A 12,144-nucleotide genomic window follows, 5' to 3' on the forward strand; every position below is an offset into this window, starting at 1 on the left:
TGTCTAACCGAGCTAGGTAGATGCTCAGTCAAAGAAACATGAAAATAGTGACATGTCAAAACGTTAACCAAACACATTATTCCGTCAAATTTCAATATGAACTTGAAATTACCTTGGCTTATCACCCATGTAACTGTTAACTAATATTTTGTGTTGCAAGCACATATTTTCCATCACAAACTTAACCTTACGCTGCAAACTATGACAAGGTTTATTTTCATTTCATTATTTACCTAACTTAGTTGGTCTAACTTAACAAATTAAGTTACGATATCTAAATTAAACAGCATCAAGGAAGCAGATGCATATGTCAAGGAAAATATAACGTTAGCTAGTTAGCTAACGTTAGATTTCAAAACAGGGTGACGTTTAGCTAACTTCACGTTGGCCGATAGCTTAGAAACGCTAGCTGGATGTTCAGACACTTGACAGCGAACTCCTTCCCATGACAATTGCCACCTCAGCTAAAACAAAACATAATATTGCGTTAACAACTAACTCCAACCAAATACAAAGACATACATCAACATCCATACATCAACATCCATACATCAACACTGAATAACTCCAGAAGCCCACCAGTTAACTTACTAGCCTAACATTGTAGCCTACCTGACTCAAGCTATAGACAGCTCGGCAAGCTAATGGGAAGCTAACATAGGATAGCAGCTAACTTGTCGACCGTGAATTCATTTTTTTACAACTCACCTGAAAGGGATTGCTGAAATCAGGATCCGCAAATGGGTTGCTGTCAAAATCCGACATTCTCGCATAAGCTAAAACCTCTTCCTAAAATGTTGACCGAGCTTTCGGCTGACAATACACAGCCTAAACGTTAACCGTAACGTTACCCCTTAATTGTTCAGGCTTCAGGTTTCTTTCAGCTTCAGCAGCAAAATGGCAGGATAGGAAGTGATGTGTGCCTTCGATCATTATACCTCATCGAATCATTTGCAAGCTTCGCAGCAACTTCATCATTATAAGCTATTCATTTAAGTCAGTCAAAAACAACTCAGTTTATTCATATTATCGTCATATTATCGTAAGGAAAATCGTAAGCACTGAATATGCGCCTGTGCAGAAAGGGGTCCACGCAGAGAAGCTTGCTGGAACCCTATTTTTATTGTATTATTTTTCTGTCCTAAATGTAGTTAAAAACTGTGAAACCTACGGGCACCACACTTAGCAGGTAGGTTCCTAGCCATGCAGGGATCTCACACATTTGTAATTACCTCACCACAACTCTAGAGGGCACTACACTAATCGGTAACACTTTACTTGACATATAAGAGTGACACTGTCATGATGACACATAACCTAACCCTATTCCTAACCTCTAACTCTAACCCTATTCCTAACCCTAACTTGTTATGACAAAAACCGAATGACACTTAATAACAGAAGCGTTATGTCATAAAATGTTTATGACTTGTTTATGACAGTGTCATTATGTCAATTATGGCATATGTCATATGTCATTATGTCATATGACAGTGTCATTATGTCATATGACAGTGTCATTATGTCAATACTGTCAAGTAAAGTGTAACCCAAGTGTCATTATGTCGATACTGTCAAGTAAAGTGTAACCCAATAGTCACATAACGTGTTGTAAGTAGGGTTGCAAAGGGCCGAAAAATTTCCATGGGAAGTTAAGCTGGGGAATTTTGGAAATATTCCAAATTGGAAACTTTCATGGAATTAAAGGAAATTATGGGAATTAATAGGAATTTACGGGAATTAACTGTGAATTTTTGGTAATTCCTACTGTTTCATATACAGACATTAACATTTTGTTTCGTAATAAGCAATATGATTTGTTTGTTCGTATTTTCGCTTAGCTTAGCATACAAAACTAGCTACCATGCTAGCGTGAATCCCATTCTCTGCCTATGGTTTACTAGCCTAAGATAGCAATACAGGAACCACTGAACTGCCCAAGATACACCATGCCACTCAACAACAAAATCCAATTGGTTGGAACATTGACTGACTATCATTGACTGACGGACAAAAGTGACGACAAGCCCATAACTGGGCAACTCTGTTTGCAAACTTCCCCCAGTTTCACACCAGTTATTCCCACATGAGATGACATTTTACTAGGAATTTTACTAGGAATGTGTTTTCCCAATGCACATGAACGCACCATAGGTTTCTTTTATGTCTAGTAGCCTATGCTGATTGCTGTGTGCATGAGATTGACGTATGTGCAGGGTAGAAATTTGGCTGAAATTGCATTAAATCAGGTTGTTTTAACAAATATTATGCTGCAAGATGGGGTTTTGTCCACTACAAGTTCCCTGTTATAGACTAACTTGCCATTTTTAAAATTCCCAGTTTATTCCCATTAATTCCCATGTATTCCCGTTAATTTCCGTATATTCCCGTTAATTCCCATGGAAAGTTTCCAACTTTGAAAATTCCCGGAATTTTGCAACCCTAGTTGTAAGAGAGGGGGAGAGATCTATTCTAGATCCATTGAACCATGTAAAGTCTTGGGTGTTGTCGTGGAAAAAGTGCCAGGCATCGGTAACAGTTAATCTACTGCATGAAATTATGTCATTTGTTATAGAGGTACGGGTTAAACATGGAGGGGAATCGGTCTAAAAAATTGTCAGGGGTCTCATTAAAGTCTCCTGCTAGAATTATCTGAGAGTTTGCATTGGCTACTTGTGTAATTCTGAAATAATATTGGTAAGAACAGAAAAGAAAACCTTATTAGTGCTATTAGAATTATATCCATAAACATTACACAAAATAAGTATTATCGAGATTATCGAGAAGTCACACATGTGCAAGTCACAAGCAAGTCTCAAGTCTTAACCTTCAAGTCTCAAGCAAGTCCAAGTCATTTTTTGTGACAGTCAAGCAAGTCAAGTCAAGTCATAGCTTGGGTCAAGCAAGTCAAATCAAGTCATAGCCAAATCATTGAAATTCATGATGATTTACCCATGTTTTCATTTTAAAATAAGCTACAATAGGCTAGTTATGAACTGCTGGAGTTTTATTTGTAACAAACAAATAGACATTGCATTCATTCAAGCCACATAGCCTACATCTGAACGGTTTAGAATAAGATGAAATGTATACGAATAAAAATACATGTATTTCAAGTAGACCTATTATAAAATAGCCTATTATTGTTTCAATATGCCTCAAATATTAGGTAGCCTAAGCTACATCAAATCATGAAAACATATTCAAACAGTTCAAGTTACACTTGTCCTGACCTGTTACTGACCTGTCACATCTCCAGGGAACCAATAATGTTGAAAAAGTGAACTAATCAATCAATCAAACGCTGCCGACGACGTCACTGCCAAACTTTGACAAGCGCGACAGCGCAATGTGTTTTAGGAGGGTTTAGGACCGTCAGTGCTATATCATATTACATAAGCCTAACATAACTGCTTTTCTATGCTGATTGCTGGCAGTTAGCTAGGCCTACTTACTGTTAGCCTACTACTAACTAGGCTGTAACGTATGGAACAGGGACGTGTTTAAGAGGGAGGGATAAAGAGAGGCGCTTACTTGTTACATTGGCAACATTTTCGCTAGGCTATCGATTATCGAGGTTAAACTTAGAAAAGAAAATGTTTCACTTTGCCATTTCACACATTTTAACCTAATATGGCGTTAACTAAAAAGCATAATAGATTCAAAGCCAACTCTTAACATGCCTCAAATTTGACGTTAGGTTTCTAACACGACTAACTTCGGATAAAAAAACAACGTGGTGATGGTTATGTCGCTATTTTGCACACTTGCAGACTGCTGTTCATTTCTCCTTTGACTTGTCAGATACATCGGGTGTGTTCGAAACGGGTAAAGTTGCTGCCTTTTAAGATATCTAACTGGGGAGCAAGGCAGCAAGTGCGGTTCGAAACCGAAAAAACAAATTCTGCTGCCTTTTAAAGGAAAATTCCGGTTTTTAGCACTTTAAGGCCCTTTTCTGGTTTGTTTTGGATGAACTAGAGTGGTGGACACCGACATTTTGACGATTGGTCCTGTCTCGACTTTTCTGACTCGTTTTGAATCTCAGGGTGGCTGGCATGTCCTAACATGTCCTAAAACAACCCTTAACGTTCGTTTTCAAAACTGTGCAACTCACCGAGTGGTTAGTGGTGTTCGTTGATTATTAAAAGCACATCGGCGCAATGTATGATTTCCAGCCGTCTTATTTGCTATTGTGGAACTATTCACAACCGCTCAATATTTGAACCTGAAGCATAGACGGTGGCACAGCTATCAACGTGCAATGAGTCTTTGTTGTGGAAAAACTGGTCCACTTCCGAATCCACTGAACAATTTATCACTTAACTACTTACTAATTAGCACTCTGGAACAAAGCGTCCAAAGGAGACAATGCAGACAGGAGATCTCTGAAGACTGTTGATCTTTATTCACCGTATTGCAGTGATAGTCCAGCCTAAACGATGTCCAGACCAGGTGTCAAGCAATAGGGTGATGTGAGATGTCATCAGTTGGCGGCCCCGATGAGATCTGACTAACAGGTGGCTGCGACCTATCTTTTATACTCCTTAACCTTGGGGTTGGGCCCTCTCGCCACCCTCGAAAGACACCTGTTGGCCTATCAGCATCCACCAAGGTTACAACTATTGGTGGAACCCATTGTCTCATCATGCATAAATTATATGCAAAACTGTCTCCTTCTGGGTTTTTTCCCAGATTCTGTTTTTTTCCAGTTGTAACAGGGCTTCTTATCTTGCCACCTGTTACTTGGCCTTGCTGTTACCACCATTACATCATCCAATTACATCATCCTCTCGCTCTCGACCATCTAGTTCACTGTGAACTCCTTCACCTCGACCATCTAGCCAGGTGTCACTGTGAACTCCTTCACCCCCTCGACCATCCAGCCAGGTGTCACTGTGAACTCCCTCACCCCACTCCTTGACTGCTGGTCTGGTCTGTTTAAGATGTGTACAGGCCTTGAAGTCTCATAATAATTGCAGTAATATCAAAGTTTATAAAAACCATACATGCATCCGTTAAGTCATAGAAATCCACCACATATTCCCTCCTTTGAGGCTAAATTAGCCTCACTCTACAGCAAGCATAAATGATATGTTGTGACCTAATACATTGTCAAGGCATTTTCATCCAGACATGCGTGAGCATTTACTATGGAACCTTGTATATGGTTAGCACCCTTCATAAGTGATGATTGTACAATTTTCATTATCATATGTGTAATTGTAAAAAAAATGTATATAAATGTAAACCGTAATGTATCACTACCTAATCTATTTAAATGATGATTATGCACTAGTACTCTCAAATATTGCTAAATTATCAAACCTGGACGCCCAGAGTGGGTGACAGAAAGACCAATTTTTTTGTTATGAACAATGGCTAGGACCCGAGACGGATTTGTCCCCAAAGCCGACCAATATGTCAGTCACTTTGAGCATAAACATAATTTTCATGCAACGGCCATCGTGACAATTCGGAGTTACATAACAACATCATGATCGCATTTGTCCCCAATCTGCCAATCCGTTTTCTCCTCACATATTTGTAAGTAAAGAATATATATATATATATTGATTATATATTGATTTAGGTTGATTATTTTCCTTACATGTCCCACCCCCTTGTTCTCCCGTAGCATCGCCCCCCCTTAGATATCTCCCAGATATCACAACACTCATGCCCCTTCCAGGCTGGGTGGACGTCACCGGTCGCAAGTGTACGCCACACTATGGAGCCGGGCCGTCAGCCCCCTGCCTTAGGTTGCCCCTGCTGACCAAAATGGGGTCTTACCCGTCCTTGGGCACTGCCTGAGCCACAAACTCCGCTACGCCTTGCGGTGGGCCGGGGCCAGCATACGACAGGCTGGGGTGAGAGCATGTAATATAGGTTTTAAGCAAGCATTACTATTCAACTGTTCTGGATGGCCTTGCAGGTGAGGGCTTATCCTCCACAATTCTAAGTTTCATCTATGCGTAATAAGTAGTTGTTAGCAATACGTCAACATCCCTTTTACCTTTCCCTTGTCGCTTTATGCTCTTTTGAGGCGACTATTCGTATCAGGTCACAGCCCATGACTTCTATCCTTTTCCTCTGTCACCTGGGCGTGCAGGTACATGTCCTGTGAGTTACCTATCAGTATTGTGTGTGTGTGTGTGCGTAGACATAGCATCTATGTATTATTGTGGATAGGTGTGGGCACCTCGCAGAGCCCCACCCTATTCTTGCCCCACCCTATTCTTGCCCACTCGAAGGATGAAGCTCCAGATAAGCCTGGAGCCCTTCCCACACCATTATATTCTCATATTCACTTTCTCCTATACATATCATCTCCCATAACCATCAATTGTTTGGCCACTGCCTGTGAGCAGATCCTCCTACAACATTGGGTGATGCAACAAAACAGTCCTACGACAAGGGCAGCTCCGAACAGCAATGTACCAAGAGATGCCACAATCAGTGCTCCCAGTGACCCAAAGTTGTTTTTCAGCCACTGAGTCACTGGACTAAAAAAATACCTGACACATCATCTACATCTAATGTTATATTCTTCTATTCTTTTCCCGAACTTTCATGAGCTTCAGTGTTCAGGATCTTAAGTCTATCCATTGCCTTTACAACACCCTCCATGTCTTCATCTGTTCCAGGGATGTACGTACAACATGAGTCTGTCCCCATTGTCTTGTTCTCTACTACCATCCTATGAAGTCCTCTGTAGCGGCTGGTCTGTCATTAGGAAGGTCAAAAGAGTACCAGATTCCCCAGTCGATTGCGTCCCTCTACTGGTGCGGCAGCGGCGGTGTTGTCGCTTTCCCTCCTTCTTCTGGTCCCGTCGCTTCTTTGGTGTAGCCATCATTGTAGGGGGTTTTGGAGTCTACTGTACAGCCAGCTGCAGTGACTTCTAGAGGGCTCGTTACAGGGATGGCTGTCTCTCGGGGCAGCTGGCATGGTCTCAGATACCTGGGGTTCGGAAGTGGCCTCAGTGCTGGGTGGAAGTGTCCGCCTCCTCCTGTTTGGGCCTGGCTCGACCCCATCATCAACAGCACCTGCAGGAACAGATAGGGGAGAGAAAACACCATGCCCCCTAGGCACATCACGCCTAGGGCCAGTATCAGGAGCTGGCAGTATCCTCCTTGCCATACCCCTACTCGTACTTGATTCTCCCCCGGATTCCCCACCACCATCATCCACCCCAGGGGAGTCTGGTGGGGGTCCCGGCGGTCCTTGGTTCACCTGATCATTGTCTGGCTCCTCCGTTCTTCTCTGTGACACCGCCCTGAATGGGCCCTTCTTCGGACCCCCTCTCCAATCTCCTTTCTCTTCTTCCGCTCGGCTATTTTCATGAAAGCCTCCAAGTCAGTAGTTCTTCTTCTCTTTTCTTTTGTCTCGCGGGCCACTTGTCATGGTTTTTATGGTTCAGGACCTTCTCCTGCATTTGGGCTATTGTGCTTAAATAAAATGTTCCATTGTATGTCCAGGGGGTGTGGTGTTTCCGTGTCCTTTCTTCCCATTTCTTCCTGACCTCCTTGATTCTATCTCTGGCAGTCCTGTTCTCTTTCAAGACTTCCTCCAAGGGTGTCATCTCTCCCGTCGCCATTCTTCACAACCCTTCTCCCTGCTGTGGGTTTAGTCTTTTGAATGGTTGTGGTCCTTTAAGTGAATGTTCTGAACCCCCTCGTGGATATATATCAGATCCTCTTACCATTTGCCGTCTTCCCTGTGCACCTGGAGTCGGTTTTGGTCTTCTATATTACTAGATTGTTCCCAATCCAGGTACCAACCCAGTTCCCAGTCTCGGAGGTGTGCCTCTTGTTCGTCGAAGCTAGGTATGATGCACACTGGCTGGTTATCTTCTGGTGTATATGGGCGTAGGTCACCGACTGTGTATAGTATGGCGTCCCTCAAGTCTCCCCAAGTTTCACAGTGAGCTGGAAGCAGCACTCTCTGTCCTGGAACCGCTGCCCCCTATTTGTCTGTGGCGCTTACGCCCCACCCTCCTTTTGGGTGTTCTGTGATTTTAACCACCCACTCTTCCTCTGACTTTTCACTATTATGTGCGTCACCAGCTATTGCTCGGGTTTGTGGCCACTCCTGATTTTACTGCAATTGCGTGCCAGGGTCTATGTCACCAGGTGTATCAATTACTACTTCGACAAGGCCCCACCACTCTCTACAGTATGTTGGGAGTTGCAACCTATTGCCTTGGAATTCCATGTGTTGTCCAGTGTCAAAGTTTATACCCCTTAACACCCCTCTTCTGTATGCTGGGTAATGTTTATGGTCCAGATCACTTCATGTCCTCCTTGTGCCATATATCCCTGTAGTTTGCTTGTTGGATAAGTTGTTTGGCTTTTTCTGATTCTGTGTGTTAATATGGGAAACGGTTATAGGCCACTGCTATCTTAATTACTATGTGGTTGTTTCCTTTCTCTTCCCTGTGTTATGAGTAGTTCTAACCATCTGTACCCTACTCTGACTGTTGTCTCAACCCTGTGTTAGTTGCTTGATCCTCTGTTCTCTGGTGATGTTATTTTTCTAATTTACAATTAACAGAAAAAATTTTGTTCTTACTTCTTATTTTACTTAATCCTAGTTTTAGCTGTTCCTGTGTGTGTGAGAATGCTGCTCTGGCCTACCTGTGTGTGTAAGACTTCTTATCTCTTGTCTCTTCTGGGCAGTCAGCCAGGTCTGTCACATTTACAGGTCAGTCACATTTACAATGTTAGTAATCAGACTTGCTTTAGGCTTACTGGCTATGTTAGGCTACACCTCGCGAAAATTGTGATCTACAGCGGCATCGTGTGTGTCAGGCTGCGGTTCAAACACATTAGTTCATTTGAACTGATGAAATTGTATTTGCTGCTTTGCTAATGGACAAATTAATAATTTATCAAAATTAATTTGTTATTATCCGTCCGTAAGCTAGATGTCACAAACAGACGCTTTAATAAACCTTTGGTGGATGTAATCCTCCCTTGAACTAATTATAGCCTTTATGCAAAATGCCATCAACTAGTATTTAAACGTGTTGTTTAACGGTCTTTTAGTAGCCTAAGTCGTGGAAAATATAGTAGGCCTAATAGACTACTGACCAGTGATCATATCTGAGCATTAATATGACTTGTTGATAAATCATTTCAATTTGAAATGTTTGAACAGATTTATTTAGAAAGTGGTTCTAAATTTAGGTTTGATACGGAAATCGGCTACATAGCTTAACCATAGTTCACATTGAAACCCGATAATTTTAAATGTTATTAAACCGTTTATTAAATGTTTACATGTGTAGGCTCTGCCGACTGTCTCGCCATGTCTTGAATGAAACGTCATAAACGTATCGAATCTTGGGGGATCAGGTAGGCCGCGAAGCATACACCCGATGCGCACTCCGTTTCGGGGAAAAGAAGGGTGGATTTGTCGGCCGAATTCGAAGGAGCCCACGAAATGGGACAGCACTAGTCGCGCTACTATGACGCAACCAGTCTATGAATCTGGCCTTAGAACCATGTAGCCCCTGAAATGAGACACGCTCATAGTGCCCCTAGTGGTCAAATTACACCAAATGTATTGTGCGTCCTCAGGATCGGGTCCCGAGTCCATATACCAAGTTTGGTTTCAATACGTAAAGGCGTTGCTGAGATATGAGCTAATTTCCTGTATCTCTAGCGCCCCCTAGTGGACGAAGGTCACCAAATGTATTGTGTGTCCTCAGGATGGGGTCCTAAGTCCATATACTAAGTTTGGTTTCTATATGTGAAAGCATTGCTGAGATATGACACTACTTCCTGTGATTATAGCACCCCCCTAGTGGTCAAAAGACTCCAAATTTATTTTGTGTCTTCAGGATGGGGTCTCAAGTCTGTGTACCAAGTTTGGTTTCAATATGTGTAAGCATTGCTGAGATATGAGCCTACTTCCTGTGATTATAGCGCCACATTGTAGTCAAAATGTACCAAATTTCTTGAGCCTCCTCCTAGTTGGGTCCTGAGCACATGTAGTAAGTTTAGTCTTGACACGAGAAAACCTTGCTGAGATATCACTTCACTTCCTGTTTGGCGGCTTTGACGACAATTTTAATTGGCTGTTACGGGCGAACGGTTTTAGATTTGTAGACAAAAAGGGATAAGATTTTTGAGGCTTGGTCTGAAGATCATCTGCACCAAGTTTTGTGAAAATCGGACAAACTTTGTGACCTGTGAAAACTTTTAGGTGTTTTTGATTAAATCCAATATGGCGGCCGAATCAATTACGATGACATCACAATTTGGCTTGGGTCAGCCTATGGACCTCCAACAGTATTAACAGACCCCATTAGTACATTTTAATTCCAAACACAACAGCAGCTACAGGCCAAAATACATTTTTCCTAATTGCAGCGCCCCCTAGAGGTGAAAGGTCACCAACGTTTTTGAACATCCTCCTGATGGGGTTATGAGTCCACGTACTAAGTTTGGTTATGATACATGAAATGGTTGCGGAGATATGAGCTCACTTCCTGTTTGGCGGCTTCGCCACAAATTTCGATTGGCTGTTACAGGAGAACGGTTTTAGTTCCGAAGACGAAAAGGGATACTTTTGTGCTGCTTGGTCTGAATATCATATGTACTTTTCGTGAAAATCGGACAAACTATGTGAGGCGTGAAACTTTTTAAAGTTTTTTGACAAAATCCAAAATGGTGGAAAATCCATCATGGCGGAAATTGACGTCATTGCGTTGAACTCGGCTTGGTCCAAGGATTCCAACAGTACTTTTTCAAAATCAGGCCAATGGGTCAGAAGTTACGTGCGTGAACACATATGCAACTTTGGCCTGTTGTTGGCGCTAGAGCGCTCGAGGTGCCGACTTGAATCTTGGTGAAATTAATCATGGGACTTTGCCTAATTAGTGTGCCAAATTTCACAACTTTTCACCAGACGGTTCTATGGGCTGCCATAGACTCCATTGCCAGAGGAATAATAATAAGAAAACGAACAAACACAATGGGTGCCTTCGCAGCTTCGCTGCTTGGCCCCCAATAATAAAGGGATAATGGACGACACGGTGGTCTGTTCACAGAAGTTAATGCACGGTCGAGGTTGTAAAACGGCCCCGACGTGAAGTGGAGGGCCGTTTAAAACTCGTAAGTGCATTAACTTCTGTGAACAGACCACCGTGGAGTCCATTATCCCGCTTATTCCACTGTTGCCACTTGCGTTGTGTTCATTTCCTGTTACAATTTAAACGTTTTAATCGCTAAAACTGTCTTGTTTGTAGAACTAATTTCTTCCGACACATATCAACTCATTTCTCAACTTGCAGGATAAACTGCCGTTACTAGTTCTAAATGGATGGTTGCTACGGCCAAAGGCCAGTCGTTAGTTCTATCTCTCCCGTTGTCAAGCGGGCTTATCCCAAGATTCTGATGAACTTTAGCTTTGAAACATCGCTATTTTACCTAGCCTGCTGTCATCCATCTAGCTAAAATCCACCTCCGTCATATGCTACAATGTTACTATGTTCTGAACGTCTACATTTTACAGCTCGGATGCAACGTGATTTTACAGCTCGGATGCAACGTTCATTTAAACTTCACAAGTTCGGCGAATTAATATACAAGTGTGATACGGCCAAAAAAATGGATCTACTTTATAGGTGTGCAAATAACATACGGTTAATGGTCGTTCTAAATTACGTAGGACAATGGGAAATTCAACCAAGCAGTGGAATAATCTATGATATGACCTAATATGCTAAGGAAATAAATTCAAAAGTGCTTCGGAAAGAGTTTTTTTTCACATACAAGGCATTTCAGGCCACAGATATACCTATGTATTGTAGGCTAGCAGCTGAAGCTATGCGATATTTTCGCATAGTAACGTTAGACTATGTGCCTCCAGAGAAAGATGTTGGGGGAAACACTGGAATAGGCTATAAAAAATAAGGCTTTATATCCAGTTTGAACCATTGTACCATAGCAAAACAGTTACATTAGCCTATAACTGATTAACTAAGTTAACAGCCTACATTTAGCCAAATAAGAACTTAACAAAGTAGAACATCAAGATAAGCAACAACTTTGACTTTATTTTCCAAATAAACTATAGCCTAACTCAATTACAATCAATATTCAATTTATGAGATAAGGAAAATTGTAATGAAGGAGGCAG

The 12,144-nt window shown here is 41.9% G+C and overlaps 1 protein-coding gene across 2 annotated transcripts in view; it reads right to left on the minus strand.

The window, feature by feature from the left end:
* scamp1 (secretory carrier membrane protein 1) overlaps nucleotides 1–994 on the minus strand; it is a 94,382-nt gene extending 93,388 nt beyond the window's left edge. Inside the window, exon 1 of one of the 2 annotated variants that reach the window (XM_042058552.1) lies at nucleotides 709–994. In XM_042058552.1, coding sequence (XP_041914486.1) covers nucleotides 709–765 — 57 coding nt within the window. In that variant the 5' untranslated portion in view covers nucleotides 766–994. The remainder of the gene's footprint in view (nucleotides 1–708) is intronic. The other variant, XM_042058553.1, reaches the window with a different exon arrangement.
* Between the last annotated feature and the right edge of the window lie 11,150 nt (nucleotides 995–12,144).

This window comes from Alosa sapidissima, chromosome 13 (genome assembly GCF_018492685.1).
Source record: "Alosa sapidissima isolate fAloSap1 chromosome 13, fAloSap1.pri, whole genome shotgun sequence".
NCBI classification, from domain to species: Eukaryota; Metazoa; Chordata; class Actinopteri; order Clupeiformes; family Clupeidae; genus Alosa; species Alosa sapidissima.